At 43.4% G+C, this 22535-nt stretch overlaps 1 protein-coding gene across 1 annotated transcript in view; it reads left to right on the forward strand.

The window, feature by feature from the left end:
* Positions 1 to 22163, forward strand: part of LOC149873468 (visual pigment-like receptor peropsin) — a 40233-nt gene extending 18070 nt beyond the window's left edge. Inside the window, exons 3-6 of the mRNA XM_090031513.1 lie at positions 10434 to 10533; positions 15694 to 15798; positions 18261 to 18484; positions 21723 to 22163. Of these exons, the coding sequence (XP_089887639.1) occupies positions 10434 to 10533; positions 15694 to 15798; positions 18261 to 18484; positions 21723 to 22163 (870 nt within the window). The remainder of the gene's footprint in view (positions 1 to 10433; positions 10534 to 15693; positions 15799 to 18260; positions 18485 to 21722) is intronic.
* The last annotated feature ends 372 nt before the right edge of the window (positions 22164 to 22535 follow it).

The following is a 22535-nucleotide window of genomic DNA, read 5'->3' on the forward strand; positions in this document are numbered from 1 at the left end:
ACCCTGCTAGCAGCCAGTCGTGATTCTTCCCATCTGAAGCTTTCTGGGATTGCTATTTGGGCAGTGTTGCATGCATGCACGCAGGTGTATCATCAGGCCCCTGTCCCAGCTGCCTGCAGTGGGTTTGTCTGGGACTGAGATAGTGGTCGGGGTAAAAAGATAAGAAAGGTTTATTGATCTAACAAACACGTAATTACGCAAAGCTTAACAACACAACAAAGACAGACAGCAAATCTCTGAGTTGGCAACTTATCGGCAGTCCCTTTTTATGCCTGGTATACGACAAGCTTCTCAAAATCCAGCGAATTCAGGCATCCCCAATCTACGCTGTCCAAAAGAGTATTGGGAAGGACTCTGTTAATCAGTCTTCAGGCTTCTCAGGACCCACTGCCCTGCCTAGTTCCAGGTCTGTGGCTTCTCTTTCACAATGATAGCTTCCCTTACCACACTACTTTCCTTCAGCCAATTTCTAGATACTCCAGCAAATTTATAGATTTTTTTGAGCTGCTGTTGGCTTGCAGCCAATTATAGTTCTATACTACAAACTTTCCTTATATGAATAACCAATAGCAGTACAAGCCTTTGTGTTTTCCTTATATGATTAATTTTATCTGCGGCATCACTAATGAAGCTGGCTTTAAGCTATGGCAAAATACATTGACAAAATACAGGAAATGCTTAACCACAGCAGCTTTCTTTTACACTCTTTCTTCTAGCTATAAGCATTCCACAATACATAGACAAGCAGCAGAAAACCAGGTTTAACCCTTAGAAAGCCAGTTTAGCTGTCACAGGATGCCTCAGCAAGCACTCTTTTAAGCAGACACTATTTTGCTGTCAAGAGACATGACCAAGTCACTGCCATGGGCCTCTTTTTGTTTTTCGTCACTTGGCCACTGTCACTGGGCAAGCTGGTTGACTCACTTTGGCTTTCCACCAGTCTGTTTGACTAAATCTGGGGGTCTTGTTCTGATTAGGCAGTTTTCACTAGCAGGCACATTTAAGGTAGCTTTCCTTGGCTAATGTAGTCAAGGATATATACAGGTCTAATATTATCTATATTATAGATATGTGTGTACACACACATGCATGCACATGCAAAGATATATGGTTTATCATTCCTGACATTTGTAAAAGATGAAAATAACCCAAAGTCAAATCATAAAACTGGCACTAACAGCATGAACAGATATAGCTCATTTAGCCCAAGCTATTTTTAAACTAAAATATTGCTTTCTTTGGGGCAGGAGGCAAGAGGAGAAGCATGGCAGAAACTTTGGCATCACATATGGTTGTTTGGAGTCAGATCACCTGCTGGTGGTAACGGAGTTTTGCCTGTTTATATGAATGGAGCGTTGTTTCTATTTCTTCTTAAATAGCAACTGTAGCCTCTATTGTCACTGTGACAGTGAAGCTATATATTTGTGCCTAGGAATTGTTAATAATTTGAGAGCTCTGCTTGCTTGCCATACAAGGATCCCCTCAAGTCACAACCATCACCACAGTGTAAGCAACAAGAAGAGGGAAGGGGAAAAATCAGTGGGCATCTTTACATGGGCTCCAGAAGTGGGGCAGGCATTTTAATGAGAGTGGCTTTCAGAAGCTACAATAATTAAAGCACCTGCAGTGTCACGTATATCATGCTTTTAAATGGCGGTGGGGTGCTTTAACTAAAGCTCATTCTATTAGCTTTAGTTAAAGCACCCCATTGCCATTTTGAAGCAGAGGGACGCTGAATATATGAGACACCGAGGCTGCTAAAATGTGCTAATTTTAATGTCTTAGCATGCTCCATTAGGCTTGATTCATTGAGTATGCTCCAACATGCTGTAGTGTCATGTCTACAGGCACCCAGTGTGCACACAGCACCAAAACTGCCTAATTCTAATGCTTGTTCTAGTATTAAATCTCTTGGGTTTATAGGCACTTCATACAACTTTTCTATTCCTATTTCCATGTTTGTGAGATGGAACTAATGCTCTACTATCTCATTCCTATGATGGCTATACTTTTCTTTTTCTATATGGTTATACTTAATTTAGAACGTGTTAGTGTGTTAGAGTATTCTAATTTGTTCCTTTCCCTGTGCATCAGCTACATTTTGTTGCCAAAGTGTTACATTTACAGTCATGTTCTCTAATCTGCTATTGCTGAGCTGCATCACATCACTGATTTTTAAGCAGCACTTCCTATTCAAATCAGAAAATCAGTGTGATGATGTAGTTCCCCACAATCCATACTAAACTAGATTAGCCCAAATAGTGCATTACCATCTTCCAGTTTTGCCACCTCACATTCTCTCCTCTTCCAGCTCATTAACAATTATATTCAATGATAACAGTTTTAATAAATTGGTAATTTATTCCTTTTATTTTCTCCCAGCTTAGATCTGTTGTATTCTGTAACACCTTTCTATAAATTTAAATTGTTACTGAGCCTTTTTCCCGTGAATGTTGTCAAGATTTGAAAGTATTTTCAAGGGACAGTTATCCGAAGTGAAATGCGTATTTACCCAAAAACATTTTTTTCAAATTTGGGGTCTCATCCATAGACAATTGATTCCAGTGAAAAGGTATCTGCTGGTTCCAATGGGTTTCAGATCAGGGTGTCTACAAGATTTGTCCCATTGTCTCCACATGATTGTTCCCACAGAAAAGGATGATCCCTCACCTCCAAAAAGAACAGGGGATACAATCCTCTGACAGACCACAGCTTCCCACGTGGCTACGAGAGGCCCAGAGCAATCATTATAATGACCTTTTACCTTTGCACTTTAGGATCCTCCCAGAATCCTCTGATGGCTGCATAGCTTCGCAGTAAGGAAGCAACGAATGAGGAGTTTGTCATCTTTAACTATACAGTGTGATTGCGCGTCACTTGCCATCCTGTTCATCCCATGTTTTCCTAGTGAGATTTACCGTATTTTCACGCATATAGCCCACACCCATGTATAACTCACACCCATGTGTAACCTGCGGAAAATTGTGTTTTTGTAAAATACTCCTATGCCCCGCACCCATGTATTCCCTGCACCCCGAGACATGGCCGCGAGCACGGGCTCTGCTGGGCTTGCGGACTCTTCAGGGGAGGGGAGCGATGAGGAGCTGTGAGCTGCGAGCCCCACTCCCCACCACCGCCGCCAGCCACACTCTGCTGGGCACAGCCGCTGGAGCCGGAGCTGGAGCCGGAGCCTGCAGCTCGCAGCTCCTCATCCCTCCCCTCCCCTGCAGAACCTGCAAGCCCATCCCCAGCTGCGGGCTCCAGCTCCAGCTCTGGCAGCTATGCCCAGCAGAGCGCAGCTGGCGGCAGCAGCGGGGAATGGGCCTAGCAGCTTGCAGCTCCTCATCCCTCCCCCTCCCCTGCAGAGCCTCACTCCCTGCCCCCGCCAGCCGCACTTTGCTGGGCATGGCCGCCGGAGCCAGAGCCGAAGCCGGAGCTGGAGCCCACAGCCAGGGATGGGCAGGGATGGGCTATGCCGTTCTAAAGACTCTGCATAGCCCACACCCTTGTATAGCCTGCACCCACCCATCAAGTTTGTAAAAATGTATATAGCCCGTGGGCTATATGCATGAAAATATGGTACATTATTTCTCTTCTTTTCCAAGTATTTCAACCCAGTGTGTGGAACAGTCAGCAGTATCGACATAACAGAAAAGCTTCAAATCAGTCATCCCAGCCAATCAGAGAGTCACGCACCCTGGTTCTGATAGCTTGTAGCTGATCTGCATCTTAACTCTACTGCCCTCTCTTACATCTGAAAGCCACATTAGCAGCTTATCAAAAGAGCCACCTCAGCTGTAGGCATTCAGCCAGCAGTAAGAAGTGACCTTTTGTTAACCCTGCTGGTGGCAATGTAGACAGCTTCCCTTCTGCCAAGAATCAAGCTGGGGAGCAGACAACCCTGTGCTTTGTAGAACTCAAAGTGGTGGCCACGCTGTGGCTGCCAGCCAGGTTCTGAGCAGCTGGATTAGCGAGGCTGCTGCCCTGGGAGGCTCCCAGGACTACAGGTAAGGCTGCTGGCCCCAGCTTCCCCTACCCACCCAGGTCACTGTGCCACACACCAAGGCACATGTAGGGGTGTGCCTGGGGACAAATAGCAGTGGCACACATATGTGCCACTGCTACTTTTCCAACAAAAGCTGCACGCCCCTGCACATGTGCATTCAGCAGGACACACCCAATGGGTCTGATTTAACACCCTTTGAGGTCAGTAGGAATCTTGGACAAACCTTATGGGAAGAGTGCTGTGAGAGCAGAAGCTGCCAAGGGAAGACCTTTTAGTCCTTATTTGGTACTTTTCTTATTTCTCTCTACAGCCATCCAAATGGGCCAGATGCTTTAGCAATGCTTCACTCTGGGTCAGGAACATTCCAATGTGTCTGGTTCAAGGATGGCAAAGGCTACACTCTTTGTTGTTGTTCAGTCTCCAAATGCCTGTACTCTGATTTTTCTCAAAGTTTTGTATGCCCTGTAAAGGCCCCTTTACTTCTTTTTGACATTGTGAGCAATGACTTTAAATTGCAGTGGCATAACTGACATAGCAATTGTATATATCAAGGAGGCATACCCCAGTCACATTGTAAGAATACAAGGGGTCATAGTTCTCTCTGACCGAACACCTTTTCCTCAATATTTGTCATTGCAGAGGCACCTCATAGAAAATACGTGTCAATCAATAGCTCATCCAGATATGTCCTTTATTTTATGAGTATGTATTAGTGATGTTATGCTTTGGGGGGGAAGAATAAGCCCTCATCCTGCATTCAGAATGTCTCACAATAAATAGTAGTTATTTTTTAAAGTGCAGTCTATTTGTGGAAGTATAAAAGTGTCTCTCAACCAAGTGTCTCTCAAATCATTAAATATGCTAGTTTTCTTATAAAATACATTTTTGTCATGCAACATGTTCTTCATTGCTGTGCAAATACAAAATTGTTGTCGGTTCCATCGGGAACAAAGAATAATGCCTTGATTTCACTCAATTTTCTGTATAAGTGTTATAATGTTAGATAGGCAACATGGTTTCGTTGCGGGTAGCTCTTGCCTGACCAACCTCATTTCCTTCTATAACCAGGTGGCGCATCACCTGGACAAGGGAGAAGAGGTTGATGTCATATACTTGGATTTCAAAAAAGCCTTTGACTTGGTCTCCCATGATGTCCTCATGGTAAAATTGGGGAACTGAGGCCTCAACAACCTCACAGTCTGATGGCTGGGGAACTGGCTCCATGGTCAGACCCAGAGAGTAACAGTTGATGAAACTGAGTCAACATGGTGCATGGTGACCAGTGGCATCCCCCAGGGTTCAGTACTCAGACAAGTACTCTTTAACATATTCATAAATGATCCAGATTTGGGTATCAGAAGCAAAATGACTAAGTTCACAGATGACACCAAATTATGGGGAAGTGTGGTCATGCTAGAGGATAGGCTGGAGATTCAGGCCAACCTGGACAGGCTCGCAAGGCAGGCAGATCAAAACCTGATGACATTCAACACAGAGAAATGCAAGGTGCTTTACCTCGGGAGAAAGAACCCACATCACACTTATAGGCTCAGCAGTGTCCAGCATCCCTTGAGGTGCCCAAAGGCACATTCCACCAGGGTGTAGATCTGGCTCAGACACCAGTTGAAGTAGGCCTGGCAGGGGTCCAGATGACTGGTGTAGAGTCACATAAGTCAGGGTAGGAGTGGGTAGGCAGGTCCCCAACGGGGAGGTGTGAGACCAGCATGGTGCCCAGCTGCAGGTCTGACACCCTCAATGCAAATCAGCCACTCTGCACCAGGGCTGACAGGGTGGGGTTATGAAACACGAGGGGGTTGTGGGCACTGTCCACCCAGCTGGCACTCACATTCGTGAAGGTGCTGTGGTGGCCAGCGATGGCCTGGAGCATGATGGAATGACAACCCTCCAGCTGTAATAAGGACAGTGGCCATGGGGTGGGCAAGTGACAGGGATGTGGGTCCTGAAGTGGGCAAGTTCACTGCTGAAGAGGCCATCCTGGAGGTGTGTGACACCCTCCAGGACGTACTGGGGCACATGGTTCTCCATGTGCATGACTGGTGGTGCTGGGGCTCCATGCCCTGGGATTCTGCCAGCGCATTGGGGCCCTGGACAGAGAGCTGGTCCACATAATGGAGGCTCGTGGGCATGGGCAGCTTGAGCAGGATGAGGCCAGCCGGGTGTCTGCAGAGAGGAGCAGCACATGTTGGTGTTCTGCCACTCCAGGTGTGGCCCTCACTTTTCCAGGAGATCCACATTTCCCTTTAATCTTAGTGAGAACTTCAAAAAGAATAACACTCAAAGAAAATAGCACTGCATCGCAACCCCATCCTCTGATATAGCAACCCTGTTTGGGGTCATGACCCACAGTCTGGGAACCACTGCCCTACATCCAGAGGCCAAATCCAACGATTCCATGAGCTGTAGGTTGCTGACCCCTGGGCTACAAGATTAGAAAGTTTAAATCACTAAGTAAGAAAAGATGCGATTCGTGAGCTTGTCTTCCCCAAATAGATGGATCCTGTTACCTGAAACCCATTTTTTCCACATTTCCCTTTCATCTTAATGAGAGTTTCCAAAGAAATGACACTCAAAGAAAATAGTCAATATTTTTAAAGTCAGGAGTATTTTCCATCATTTAGTACTTGTATAAACAAGCACTAAGTGACTGTGTAGTAACTGCAGTTACTGCACAGTAGCATTGCCAAACAGCTTTTAAGTGGCGCTGACTGTACAATAGCTCGTTACTACTGCGCAGCAGCAGCATCGCCTTATGCTTCCTGCCATGCAATGCTACTGCACAGTAGTAATAAGCAACTGTGCAGTCAGCATCTCATGTAGATGTAGCCACTATAAATATATCTGTCTTAGAGATGGGTGACGAATATTTTCATTAGATTTGACTGGAATTTGATTTACATTTGATACAAAAAAGCTAGAGTTTGTTCAGTTCTAGGACTTCCTTTTAGTTCCACTTTATTTATTTATTCATTTAGAATATTAGCAGACTGATTTTTTTTGTTTTATTTATTCAGCTCTGAGAGCCATTATCTCTTACTTATATGTCAATTGGGTGTCTCATTAAATTTTTTTAAAATATTAATGGCTGGCCTCTTCTGACAAGTTTAACACATACATCAAAATCTTCACCCCAGTCTAGTTTTCCTTGATCATAGATATATTCATTACATTTTGCCGGAGTAAACCAAAATGACAAGTAGGTCAATGGAGAAGTAAATGCAATTCAAGAAACCACAAGAGATTAACACAATCTGATTTGTGTTGTCTGTCCTGAGCACTGAGCAATGGAATTTTACTGGCTGATAATGGAAAGATTAGTGTTTCAGCCTAAACTGATGCATTGCAGCTACTTAGGCAATCTGTTTTCATGCCATTCTCACTCTATGAAGCTAAGTTTAGAAACACTGAGCTATATTTAGTTCTTTATCTTGTTCAAATCAGTGTAATGCAGTGAAATCAACAGGGATATACCATGGTATAATTGGAGTAACTAAGAAGAAAATTAAGCTCATTGCTAAAATTGTTTGTACATAGAAGATTCCTGAGACGTACTTCCTGACAACAAAATTTAAGCTGAGACTTGGAGTGCATTGTGAGCACTGTACATTTTAAATAATGTAGCTGAATGTTAATGCAATTTAAAATAAGGTATGGGAACAATAAAGGAAAATAAACACATTTTTCTTTTGTTCACATCTTAGCTTGCAGGCAACCAATAAAATAACAAGTGCTATCTGGAAATGTCTGCATAGCAGGGGGAACATTTTTTGTGCATTGCTGAAAAGCTTTTAAGCATGCTAATCTGTTAGGAAATTTGAAAAAAAAAAAACCTGTTGGAAGCAAAATTAAAATTTGATATATCTCCTGATACTGTCTGAATTAATTCATTATCCAAAAGGCCTACAGTTCTTTAATTCCACTCTGAACAACAGGAATCACTAGGTTACATTTTGAGGACATTTTGTACTACACTGAAATAGGAAAAAGTGTTATAACAAGGGAAGGTAAGAATGTACTGGAAGTAGAAGAAAAGGAAAAAGGAATAAAGAAATGAAGTAGAAGAAAAGCATGCATTTTAGCTTGGCAAAATTTTACTCATACTCCTGTTTATTTTAAGTATTTCTCTGGTATCTTAAATACATCCTTTATATTTGGAGAAAATTAGGAATGAATTTCTTTACTCTGAATCCTTATATTAGTACTCTGACTATCAACTCAAGATCCTGTCAGCATCTTCTGAGTTACTAACTACTTTGGTGCTCTTGTACTGTCCCTGATGCTACGTGCTGTCTTTTTTAAGTGTAAAATGGAGTTGTTTTTTCCACCCCTTTACCACTCTGGCATGTTTCTTAAGCAGACGGGCTATGGCTAGTGCCTTATCACTCCTTTTCTTCTTCAGAAACACCTCTTCTTTCCTCTCCCAAGGACCCTACTAGAGACCACAAGCATTCATTCTGACCTCAGTAACGTCATTGGAAACCTATGGTAAAGTCCATGGAGTTGCTCTTAACTGACATAAGTGTAACCAAGTTCATGATCTAATCCACTTTCCAGCTCATAGAAAGTGATAAAGCCTATTTGGGAATCTTTCTACTAGTGCAGGAATGTCCCCTATTGTACATGTCTTAATATTTTTTCCAGTTTAGTTTTATATGTCCCAAGTGATGCGGCACCCATCACTTCTCTTGCTTAATTTCATCTCTCTATTCTAATAATGCCCTGTTGCATTATCTTAGATGTTTTATCTCCCTCCTTGTTGTTTTGGCCTCAGCTTTTATTAAATCCAACTAGGACACTACTCCAAAACTACATTTTCTTGGTCAATTGCCTACTCTGCCATTCGCTTACTGTCTGGCCTGGTCTAAGCTACTCAGGTTTATATCCAAAAACAAAGGCAAAGCATTTGATACGATCCTTAACATTCTCAAAATGAAAAAAATGCTGAAATATACATAGTCTTATGAAACACTGATTTTTCTGAAAGCTAGTTTATTGACAATTTTTCTATCAGCTCTGGTTATGATAACACAATATTATTCTTCAAATAAGAAAATGATAAATACATTCTTGATAGAATGAGTTTAATCACTTAGTGATTAAATACTTAATCACTTCGTTATTGAACTCCATCATCTGGTCATTGAGAAATGATGGTCTAACAGTGAGGAAATGAGGAGAAGGGAAAGACAGCCACCTCTGGAAGGAGAGAAAAGTATATAGTCATCTCTTCAGTAGACACATATCAGCAGAACAGTGATTTACATCCAGTGAGGACTAAAGCCCGGCACTTTGTTCTGTATTTAGTTTTAAACCTTACTGCTGTTTTTCAAACTTAGTTGTGGGAAGGTGGGGTTTACCATTCCCTTTGTAAGTAAGATAAAACAGTAACATCCTATTCCTTAACCCCATGCTGTATGGATTTACAGTGGCTCTTGGCTGTGGGTTTGTACACTACTGGTATAGCATGGGGAAAAGTAACAGCTGTTTTGCCTCCATAAGCCAAATGAGATATAAGAAATATACAGAACATTTGCATTTCCAGGTATTTAACTAATCCTGGGAACAGACAAGAAGCCAAATTCAGACAAATGCAGCCTGGAGTAACTGGGTGCAGCATCCATGGAAATCCGTGGGCCAAATTCCTTTGTGATGTAAACTGTGGTTAAAGTTACGTGTCAAGTTTAAATTGATCATAACTTAAATGTGTTAGTCAAAATAGCACACCCTGCACAAGCTCAGTACTTACTGACCTACAAAATGAATATAAAAATACAGTGGAACTTTTAGTAAGAAAAAAAATTAGCACAAATATACATGATAAAGTACCTTTGCATGGCACTCTCCCCACTCCAGTACATTTTCATTTAGATCTACACCATCCATGGGGTTTTCAGAGCTACAGTGAGGGTTGGCATAAATGGGCCACCTAACACTTTTCACTCAAGGACTGAATTTTCCCCCCAGCAAAATGAACTTGCCTCCTTACAATCATTTTGGTTTTGGCAACCATTGATCCTTCTGGATCATGGTGCATGTATGAGAGGTCACCCAGACCTTCCACACATTCATTCAGGGTTTTACACCTTTTTGTTTAATTCTTTTTTGTTTCTGCAAGCCGGGGGTTTTTTGGAATGTGCCCTTAAGTGTACGATTGCTTCTTTAGTGTACATATACATTACCTACATGACACAGCACATCTCTAATTTTGGAATGTCTCAACTGTTTGCTGACCATAAAGATGCTAATGCTTCATGACATTTTTTATTTCATTGGTATTTGGTCTTTTTGAAAGACTTTTGAGAGCCTTAATAAGCAATGATTGGAGCAGGGCCAATAGTTTGCTTCCCCCCTGGGCATTCTGCTGTGTGACTGTGGTAACAAAAAGCCTGTACTATTTGTTTTTTTCCAGATTGATGGATTCCTGACACTTCTTTTTGGCCTGGCTAGCATTAACACTCTTACAGTGATCAGTGTGACACGCTACATAAAAGGCTGCCATCCTGACAGAGGTAAGGTCTTTACACCATACACACTTTTAGAGGAATAAAAAGAAGTGTTCGCCAAGTTTTGCCTTTTTTTTTACCTTCATATTAGCCTTGAGTGACTTCCTTAAACTTGTGGGGGTTTCACTAATGTCAAATGCATGCACAAAAAATCAAAATCAGACTAAATGTGTATGCCAACAGGGTCCCAGGCAGTGGTGTGCTGAAATATGCCATGCCAGCTCTGTGCATGCTAGCTCCTGAACTGGAAGCAGTATAGCCCTGTTAGTGTGGTTTCTTCATCCCCACACAGCATTATACTAACCCAGCTACCCTGCTTCCAGTTCAGAAACAGAGGGAATGTGGAGGTGTCTGTATAGCGCAGACATACCCAATAATGTCTGTTAGAATCCTGTTTCCATCAAAGCTTTCAGTCTGGGTATCCATTAAGCCTTTCAAAGTACGGTACTTGACTGATGCATACATTTATCTATCTTGAATTATATGAAATTTAGGATAGTTGCCAGCTGTTGGTAATATACTCAGCATAGATTACTGCCTTCTGGAAACACATTTTTGCCCTTATTGGTGTTTTGCCAGTTTCTGCCTGCTAATGGGACTTTTACCTCCTCACTGCAGGCACTGTGAACTGGCTTAGCTGCCACCTGGGACTCTTGGGCCTAATTCTCTCCCCACATCCTCTCCACTCCTATCCGGTCTTGTATTTCAAGATGCCTCTCTAAAATTGTGTCTGCAATATACCAGCACCATCTCAAGATCAATAGACCTAATTCTGATCTGCCTATAAAAAAGGACACCATGTGAGATTAGAATCAAGCCCAGTACCTTTCAGACTAAATTTATCTTTAGAGATAGACTTTTCTCTGTGGCTGTAGGGAACGGGACTGGGAGCAGTGGCTTTAAACTATAGCAGAGGAAATTTAGGCTTGAGATTAGGAAGAACTTTCTGACTATGAGGGTAGCCAAGCATTGGACCAGGCTGCCTAGAGAAAATGTGGAGTTTCCATCCCTGGAAATTTTCAAGAGCAGGTTGGACGGACACTGTAGTGGGATGGCTTTACTCAGGGATAATCCTGCTCTGATCATGAGGCTGGACTAGGTGACCACAAGGGCCAGGTATAGACATTACACTTTTACTTGTATAAGTGATCTGAAACTGATCTGTACCCGTAACAGGACAGAAGTTCAACACACAAAACTGGTCTATAATCATAACTGAACAGAAGTTCAGCACACATAGACTGATTTTAAAATGGTGGAACCTAGCCTAAGATTTCCCCCTGCACCAAACGGCAAATATGTGTTTTGCTCACCACCGATTTAAACTACCCACATTACAGAAAACGGCATAACTTATATTGATTCAACCTTGGGCTTTTGGAATGTCTGTACCTAGCCACGAGGTTGCTTTCCAGCCCTGCTTTTCTATTATCCTATGACCCTATGATTTTTCATCCTAGTCTTTCATTCTATTCCCTTATCTACCTCCATTGACAAAACAACTCTCCTTTTTTCCTCCTCAGCTTCAAATCTTCCTGTCACCTTTGACTCTCCTTCCCTCCTCCTCCCTTCTCTAGTCCCCTGTCTAAATCTTGTCACTTCTTCCCTTTAACCTCTCAAAAGGTCTTCACTATTCCTAGTGGTTAAGCCCTCTGTCAAATACTGGCTCTTGATTTTCTAATAAACCATGCATTTTTCTAACTTCCATATACTCTGGCTTTGCTGAATTGCCACTGTTAAGTATCTCCCTTTACTACTGTTGTACATCCCTTTGCAGACCTATATTTATTTCCTGTCCCTTAATCTGTTCAATGCATATACTACTTGTCCTCACCAAGTCCTCCGTGAACATGCCACCATCATCCATTCTGTTCTCATGCCTGTATATGCTCCACTGATGCTGGTCAATCATCCCACAACACCTGATGACCTTCTCCCATCATTCATTCTGTACTGCCTGTTCTGCTGAAAACTTTCTTCCTCTAAAAATGCTCACTCCTCTGTTTCAAATCTCTCTTATAACCCTGTTCTCCCAACCCTCCTCCAGTCATCAATAATCCCCACACTATCTCGTAACTCAGCTGTTTTCCAGATTCTTGTCTTCCTCATGTGTGCAGAGCCAACCCTAGGGGTGTGCAGGGCCTGGGGCATATCAGCCTGTGCAGGGCTTCTGTGTGTGAGGGGAGAGGATGGTGAGCAGTTGGAGCACAAAGCCGGTGGCATGCGGTGGCTGTGCAGAGTGGTGGTGCAGGGCCCCCCAAAGTGCAGGGCCCAGGGTGATCGTCCTGATTCACGCCCCGCCTTCCCCAAGGAACACCTCTGTATGTGTAGATTGGGCCCCACAGGGCGCATCTAGATGTGCATGGATGTTTGGCTCCCCAGGGACAAATAGATATTCAGGGGGTCAAAGAAACCCACAGAAAAAAACCCCAGCATGCTTGGCCAGCAGGCCCTTATAGCATGGAGAACACCAAACTGTGCGGTATGTGGTGCTGCATACCTCATGACTCTGCATGTCTACATGCGCCCACAGGGGCTTAGGTGCAGTTTGTGAATCCTGAATAGATTTACTTGCCTAAATACTCAGCCCAGCCAACAGAACTGATCATATACAGTGGCAATGGTTTTCTGGCAAAAACATAGGCACCTAGGAGTCTTTGGCCACCTAATGGAGTTAAGTGGGTTTCTGCGAATCACTCGTGACTTTAGTGTCTCAGTTCCTTTATGAACCTTACCTTAAGTAACTAGCACTTTAATAATGTCTTGTGCTTTGAAGAAAATTAGTATATTTTGTCACCTCTTCTTTAGGGACTACCTCACCGCTGGCACCTTGAGAGCCAAATTAATAGCATCTAGGGTACCAGGATCACACACAGGTGGGCTAAGGACAGACATTGCACATAAACCAGTTTATGTGATCGGAAACTGGTTTAAACCTGTAATAGAACATAAGTTCAGTGCAGATAAACCAGTTTCAAAATGGCTGAAACTGGTTTAAGATAAACCTAGTTGAATGTAGTATTAGACTTAACTGATTTGGGTCAAACTGATTTATGCAATTCTATCCCAGACCCCTTCCTGGTTTAAGTTAAACCAGAGTCCCCCATATTCCAGATGTTTTGCAGCCCTGGGCTGGGCTTGGCTGCACTCTATGGTGCAATGAACAGGCTGGCCCTGCTCCTCTCCTCCCTAGCCAAAGCTCTGGGGCAGACTACAGGCACAGCAGGGTCTGCCTGGCTTCCCTTGCTGCTGAAGCAGGTTAGACCAATCTGCAAAGATTGAATCAATTCAGGCTCAGGCTTTTTGAATGTTTCTCCTTAGCCCTAGGGCCAAGCTTCCAAGGTCCTTGCGGTGCAGATGAAGTAGGGTTACCATACATCCGGGTTTTCCCAAACATGTCCTCTTTTTTGAACACCTGCCGTTGTGTCTGGGTGGGTTTCTAAAATGCAAGGAAATGTCTGGGTTTTTGCTCTTCCTCTGCTTTCCCAGGCTGGCTGTTTGGGGCTGGGAGCCGCAGGCAAAGTGATTAGCTGTCAGGGGTCACGTGCTCTATGCACAGGCCCCAGCAAGTGTGTGTGTGTGTGCCCAGAGCTGTGTGGGCAACAGGGCTGGGGGGACAGGGGCCTCTGGGTCAGGAGTGAGGGGCACCAGCAGAGCTGGGGGGTGGGGGGCTGTGGGTCAGGAGTGAGAGGCACCGGCAGCGGTAGGGTACAGGGGGCTGCGGGTTGGGAGTGAGGTACACTGGCAGGGTGGAGGGGGCAGAGGGCTCTGGGTTAGGAGTGAGGGGCACTGGCAGGACTGGGGGCAGGGGCTTAGGAGTGCGGGGCAGAGGTAGGGCACAGGCATATCACTGCCCCTTTGCCATCATATGCCCCTTCCCCTCTGCTCCCCCACCCCTCCCCCTCTCCCCCAAAATGGATCCTCTTTTTTGATCCTGGAAATATGGTAACCCTAAGATGAAGGTACTTAAAATATCTATTGTAATGATAAAAGTGAATATTAAACATAGAAGTCATATTTAATGGCAGACCTCTTATTCCACTCTAGGAATGTATTAAGGTATATTTATATTTATTTTTGCTTTAAGGCTGTTCTACACAAATGAATGGTGTAAAGAGTCACTCTTTCTCATATAGCTTATTCTTTCCTTTTCTTCATGCTCTTAAATGCAACATTATTTAGGGTCAGTGATACAGCTGAGCAGTGGCAGAAGCATTAGATACTTTATCACAGGCAAACTCAGAAACTAGCCATGGAAATGATGCTCTGTCATCCCTAATGGTGCAGGGAAGTAGGGGGTGATCTGGAGAAACTGGAGAGTAAAGGAGAACAAAGTGGAGGGTAGAGAGGTACAGTGAAAGCAGTTTTTGTATTTAGCAGATAGCATTATCCAAATGTTCCTTTTCATCCAGTGGCAGCATAGACTTTTACTTCAGTGTTCAAAAACATTTCTAAAATTTTCTGGTCTGAAGGCAGGCAAGAGAAGGTCCTTTGTTAGCAAATTCCAAAAATTTCCACCAGATTTCCAACCAAGCATCTTTTTGTCTTCTCCCCTGTAGAGCACTGACTCGATGGGACAACTTTTTACATTACTAAAACTTCCAAAACGTTTTAAACTAGTCCATGATTTTAGGGGATTTCACTTCTCTTCCAGGCTTTTTCGATTGTAATTTTTTTCCCTTTTCATCTTAAACTTATACTTTCTTTTCCAAAAAAGGAAAAATCAATGTATTGTTTTTATAGTTTTATCACTGAATTTCCTAGTTCTCTTATTCGCTCCTCTAATTCAGAACACATCTAATATATTCTATTCTATTGTATCTCCAATACTGAATATTCAGGTCACTGATATATTTTCATAGATTTCATAGACATTAGGAAGGGACCTTGCGAGATCTTCGAGTCTAGCCCCCCACCATAGGAAGGAAGTCTGCAGGAATCAAATGATCCCAGCAAGATAAACATCCAAACACCTTTTAAATGAGTCCAGAGTAGGTGACTCCAGTTTACAAGCATTTTTTGCTGAGAATTATTGAAAGTAACTTGATTTCCACAACTAGTTCTCCCTGCTTGTAAAGTCTTTACAATAGTTTGATTGTTCATCGATTTTATCAGAAAAGGTGAAGTCATCTAACCATTGTTTCCTCACTATGCTGTGTATTTCAGGTAACTATATCAGCGACAGCAATATTACTGTGACACTTTTTCTCATTTGGGTGGCAGCTTCCTTCTGGTCAGTGGCTCCACTACTTGGATGGGGAAGTTACATAGGTAATGCACTCGTGCCCTCTCCATATGCTGACACAGTCAGCCCATATTTGCATAACTAAAGCTGCTTTCCCTTCTTTCTTGATGTTTTTTGTATAGCAGATTATTTATTAATTGGGCTGGGAATATAATTCACAAAGAATAGTTTATTCCTAGGAATGTTACCTTTTATAATTGTATTGTGGATATATCTTAGAGTCCAATTATCTTCTGCTAATCACTGCTTTTGTTAGATGGATTGCAGAACTGATTGGGGGCTGTTATGCCCAGCTTTGTATAATCTTTCCAATATTTGTTGCTAAGATCTAACTGGGCACGTCTACATGTGCAATTCATTTGCAGCAATAAACTCTGGCCCACATTGAGCCAGAGTTCATTGCTCCTGAGCACATCATTTGAACATGTACCAAGGACCGCAGCATGTTGAGCTGGGTCAGAGCAGCCCTGGCTGGCAACAGATCAGGAGGGTGTGCTTGAACCCAAGTCAACGTGCTGCAGAGGGGCTGGTTGGGTCATGAGGGTACTCCAGTATGGGGCTAGCTGGCAGGCAGCCCCCACACTAGGGCACCTTCATGCTCTAGCTAGCCCCATCAACATATACATGTGCATTGCTGCACATGAAAAAACTCAACAGCAGGGTAGTACTTGTAAATACTTGTAAAAAACTTCACAGCAGGGTAGTTACAAGTACTACCCTGCTGTGGAGTTTATTAGTTTCCTATGGCCTAATAGTGTTGTACATGTAGATGCCAAGACATTTACTGAGGAGCTAGTTAGGAAACTCCACAATACATGTCTCATGTAGATGTGCCTACTGAATATGCTTCCAAAGTCACTTTCTGATCGCGACCTCCAGACATGTTGACCACCCCAGAGCATCCTTCTCTCCCCACCATACTAGGGCTTCCAGGTTTCCTCTGTGGACCCAGGACTCTGAAACTGCTGGAAATCCTACTGTAGTCAGGAATCAGCTACCTGCCACAGGGAGCTGGGAACCGGGAAGTTCTGGGAGCCCTGATAATGTGAACTGCTTCAGACAGGAGACTCATTTGCTTCCAAATCCTCAGGCCAGTTGTCTCCCCGTGCTCCCTACTTGCCAAGCAATGAACCTGAGGGGCTGGCTGGCCTGGGAATCAGGAGGCCCGTAATTCCTCAGTCTTGAGGCATTCTGTACAAGGGCAGTTAGGTATCTAAAGATTTTGGTTTCCTCTGATTTTTTTTAAAATCCCTAATTTTCAGTTAAAAAAGTAACCCCCAATCCACATATATTAGTGGTGTTTCATTTAAATTATAGAAAAATGTGGATTGGGGGTACTTTTGTTAAACTGAAAATTGGGGATTTTTTTTTAAATCAGGTAAAACCAGGTTCCCTGCTAAAGATGCAGGTATGTGCTAGTGGGATTTAACAAAGTGCCTAAACACATCAAGCATCTAGCTCCTATTCACTTTCCATTGCATTCCTATCTGCTCATATACCTCTGTAAACCCGATGAGACATCTAGATACATCTCTGCCTTCTAAATACCTTTGTTTGAACCAGTTCGTTGCCCAAGGAGCTGTAGCTCCACAGGAACTGCAAAATGTGTGTAAGTTCTGGTTTAAATCTGTCCCATGTCCTATTGGTACCTGGGCCTGTCCCTGACCTCTGCCATGTACTGTACTGACTTGTTTACTTGTGTGTGGCCAGTGGAGTCAAGTTCCTTCCTGCATAAGAATTATCATGACTGACTCACTTCTTTTTCAAAAGAAAACACAATGATTTAATTCTCGCCATTTCTATTTTGCAATATGTCGATGAACATGACAGTTGATATTTTTAAAATAAGTTGGTGCTTTGACTTTATTATTATGTTGTTTGCTACCATGATCTTAAACAATTACCATGGAGCAAAAGATACCAAGTGGAAGAACAGAACTCTTAGCATTGTCAAACCTAAAAACGTAATAGCTATTTTTCTAAAACTGGAAATTGCAGTATCCCAACTTACAACAGTTTCTTCATCATAGATTTGTAGTGAAGATCTTTATCAAAGGCAGGTTGAGAGCCAGCATCCAGTCCTGTTACCACCTATGATGTCTTGGAAAATAGCAGGTGTAGGGAATTATGTCCATAATCACTAAAGGCAGAATACTATTTCACTAAGGGCAGAATACTATTTCTTTTCTGTCTCACTGGTCACATACCTGCCCACTGGTCACATACCTGTCCAGTCGATGCATAACCTACTGACCATGTTCAGTGGCCATGGAGATGCTTGCATGTCCATACCATATGGGGTAGTAGATTCACTAACTGGGCATAAGAGCCAAAAATGTCACTTATGTGGCTAGAAAACTGTCCTTTGGGTATGTGAAGTGAAATAGAATTCTGCCCTAAGTTGTCTAATTTCTAAAAGGAAAAAGTACATGCTTAAAACCAATAAATCAAATACACTAGAAACCTAACCAAATATTCTGTTTCCTAGATCGCATGTATGGAACATGTGAGATAGACTGGGCAAAAGCCAGTTTTTCTACTATCTACAAGTCCTACATTGTGTCCATTTTTATCTGTTGTTTCTTCTTACCTGTGACCATCATGCTCTTCTCTTATGTGTCCATCATCAACACTGTAAAGTCAAACCACACGCTGAGTGGAATGACTGACCCAACAGACAGACAGAGGCGACTAGAGCGAAATGTCACTAGGGTAAGTTGCAGCATTTACTCTCTGTGTAGTACACTAGAAAAGAAAATAGATCCGGCACTCAATGTCCCTGTGTGGTTTAAGAAACAGTTAATATTCAGTGAAGGAAATACAAACTTGTTATTACACTGGAATAAAATGAGGGAAAAATGAGGGAAATGAGGGAAAAATGACACACTGTCCGATGAAAATATGGAGAAAGGGAAACTGAAATACCATATTTGTAGGTTGCCAAAACTATGTGGGCCTCACTTTGCTAGTATTTGAAATTCCTTACTTGGTCCCTTCATCTGAGAGGCAATTTGGTAAACTAAAGCTAAATATAACAAGACCTGTCCTGAACAAATCAAAAGAAAACCTTGCAGTGTGTTCTTTTCAGAGGCACCCTAGTGGCAGGATTTAAAAAAAAATGTTCAGAATTAACCTAACTCCAGTTTAATTTATGTTAATAATTTTACTAAAAGCTGAGGGCTTTCAAAATCCCCTCATTAATTGCGTTGAACCAAGACAAAGTAAGAATCAGGGATGGATCCAGATGTGGTGCAGTGATTGCACCCTTCTTTCAGACCATGCTGTGGGAGCAGCAGCCAGAGACTTTTTAAGTCCCCAAACCAGGTAAGACTCTTCCCTCCTCCCCTTCCCACATTGTTCAACAGCAGGATCCCCACCCCTGTGCACAGCTGCCATTTTCCCTCACTGACCCAGTGACTTGAGGGTGCTCCAAAGCTGTGCCTGCCCCACTCCAGCCAGATTGTACAGGGACTCAGGCACAGCCCAGAACAACAGCAGCAATAAGAGCAGGCAGGCAGGTTCCTCTAACCTGCCTGGTCTTCCTGAGTGTTCCCACCAACCCAAGAGCAGGTTGAGGAGAAGGAACCTGCTCGCTGCCATCACCAGTCAGTGCTGCTGCTGAGGCTGGCTCCCCATGCAGCCAGTGGGGCAGGAGCAATGCTGGAGCCCCTCCTGCCCCGCATCAGCTGGAGACAGGGTATGGCAGGTGAGTGAGTGGGGAATGGGAGAGAAGGGGGCATGCTGCTGAGCTTGGGGGATTAACTAGAGTTGTGGAGGGGAGCTGGGAATCTCACCTGATTTGGAGACTTTAAAAAGCAAAAGCTGGGAGCTGAGCAGCACTGGAACTGGGGAGCTCTCTGCTTTCCCATGCAGCTGGGGGCTGGCTGGGAGCTCTCCCCTTTCTGAGGCAGCTCCTGATGAGCACTCAGCTGATGCCCAGTGAAGCCAAGGGCTGGCCAGGAGCTGTCCCACTTTTGGGTCAACTCCCCACTAGCTCTTGGCTAGCAAGGGAAATACCATGACCACTGAGGGGGTTTTCCTAGTTGCAGGGGAAAACCACTTTTCTGTCAGGAGGTAGTATTCTGGCTCAGGTAATGCCTCCTGCTTTCACTTCCAATGGGAAGATCTTGGCTATATGCCGACTTTATGGAAATGGGAGATTCTTCCCTAGCTTACTTCTGTGGACATACAGGTGAGGGCAAGCAAAACTCAGGAGCATCCGAACCCCAAGCCTCTGGGCTGGGGCCTACACATAAGATACCTGTCAAAGGATTTGGAAGCATCTGAAGCCCCAGGGAGGGGTAGAGGATGTTTGCTGGTAGGAGGGCCATGTATGGTTCTTGAGTGACTCATGGATTTGGAATTGATTTGGCTGATTTGGCTTGGGAGATGAAAAATTTTCTTTAAAAAAAAAAAGAAAGAAAGAAAAAAGGATAGTTCTGGGCCAGCCCCTGGCTGCTCAGGGATTTCTCCTCCCAGCCAGGGAGCTGTTCTTGAAGCAGGACAAGAGTCCCCAGCTGTGCAAGGGGACTCCTGCTGGACACAGGGCTTGTCTCCAGGTGCACAAGGTTGGGAGAGCTCTGCAGTGGCAGCTGTCTCCCAGTCCTATGTACATCAGGACCCCACACCAGAAGGCAGATGCTGCTGCAGCCAGCACAGCTCACCTGGCCCTGTACGCATTGGGACCGTCCCCTGTGCTCCTTACCAGCCTCTGGGCCAGCACCCTGGGGCAGCCTGGAGCTCCCCCAACTGCTGCAGGAGGTCACAGCAGGTTAGGAGCAGTCCTGTACTGGTCTGCACCACATGTGCTTACAGGGAAGGCTTGCTGCACAATATTTATAGCATTAATAGCATGTGTAGTATTAATGCATCCATAGTATTTATACCATTAATAGCACATGTAGATGCTCCCTGTGTATACTAATAAGTATACAATAACATGGCAAGAAATGTATAAATGCATTGCTTTTGCTAACAAGGTTCTTTGGGTGAATCTGATATCTTTTATTAGACCAACTAAATAGTTGGAGAACAATAAGCAAGCTTTCGGGTTCAAAAACCCTTCATCAGGCTAAGGAAGTTTCAGCAGTTGATGTGTGCGCTTCCCGGATGGAATGAATAGTAAAAAAGCCAGAGGTTAGGCTGGTATGCATACAAGACAGGCAGTCATTGAAAATCACTTTGCCTTTGCTAAAACACTCTGTTCACATTTTCTGTAGAAAAAATGTGATTTTAGTTGTGGTTAGTAGAGATGGTCAGGATTTTTCCATGGGAATGTTATTCTCATGAAAAATTTGTTTTCAGCAAAAGCAGAATTTTCCCCAGGAAAATTTCAGTTTGGCTAAAAATTTTCAGTTTCCTGTTAGAAAATCATTATCAGAGCCATAATTCAGCCACTTGGCAGTAGATGGCAGTCCAGAGCTTCCAGGCTTCCTAGCTTGCCCATAGCCCAGTAACCAGAAAACTGGGAAGTTTGTTTCATGTTAGAAACACTGACATATTCCTACTGTGAGAATATGACACCATTTCAGTTCTCAGGGGAAAAAAAATCAAGTTTTTCACTTTCCATCCCAATTTGGAATTACATTTTTTCTGAAAAACTGAAATTCTTTTCGCAACTGAAATTCCATGTCCTAGCACTAATCATTTTGGCAATATTGTTTGTATTCCAGTAGCCACTAGAGGATTCAACTGAGACCAGGGATCTGTTATGCTAGGCACTGTACAAACAAAAGTTGGGAAGAGAAGCAGAGGCATAGAGAGGTGAAAATGACCTGTCTAAAATCATAGAGAGTTTTAGCCAGTGGTATAGCTGGGAACACAACTCACATTTTTCAGTCCCTTCCCCATGAAACTGCACCACATGATTACTTTGCAATACTCTTCACTGCAACCTAGCATCCTATACTGTGAGAAAGTAACTAAAGATTTTTTTTATTCTGTCTCCTAGATTTCTATTGTCATTTGCACAGCTTTTATCATAGCCTGGGCACCGTACGCTGTTATCTCCATGTGGTCTGCCTGTGGCTATCCTGTGCCCAATCTCACAGGCATCCTTGCCAGTCTTTTTGCTAAGTCTGCCAGCTTCTACAACCCCCTGATCTACTTTGGCATGAGCTCCAAGTTCCGGAAGGAAATTTTCACCTTGTTGGGCTGCACCAAGGAAATCAAGGACCCGGTGAAGCTCAAGCGCTTCAAAAACCTCAAGCAAAAGCAAGAGCCTTCTCAGAGACAAAAGAAATATGCTGCGGATGTCCAGCCAGTCCCAAGTCCTGATTCGGGGGTGGGGAGTCCAAGCCAGACCCCACCACTGGAAAACCGAGAAGCAAATTTTGGTACCTCAGATTCAGCATCTAATAATAACCCTGATGTTGAATGTGACAGGCTATAAGTGCTGTGGCCCTTTAACAGGTGCACACATTCTGCATACAGAGAGAAGGAAAACACCTCACTGCTTGGGGGCAGCTCCCAATTTCCCACTCTATCTGGCCCTTACCATAGGTCTAATGACAACTCTTAACAGACCTGCAGTAACTTGAGATGTATGGTAATAACCAGATATAATTCTTAGTTACATGTAGATTATATAATACCATGCCACAAACTGCAGTGGTGGGCAGCCACAGGGATTTCCTTTCCTTCTATAACTACCGTAAGGCACACACGATTTCTCTATTTAGAAACATTGTTAGGTGGCAAAAATCATTAATATTTCATATCCAGATCATATTAATTAGGAAATTGCAGTTCTAAAAGCATATTT

Source organism: Crocodylus siamensis, chromosome 1 (genome assembly GCF_052110815.1).
Source record: "Crocodylus siamensis isolate JL-2025a chromosome 1, ASM5211081v1, whole genome shotgun sequence".
NCBI lineage: Eukaryota > Metazoa > Chordata > Crocodylia > Crocodylidae > Crocodylus > Crocodylus siamensis.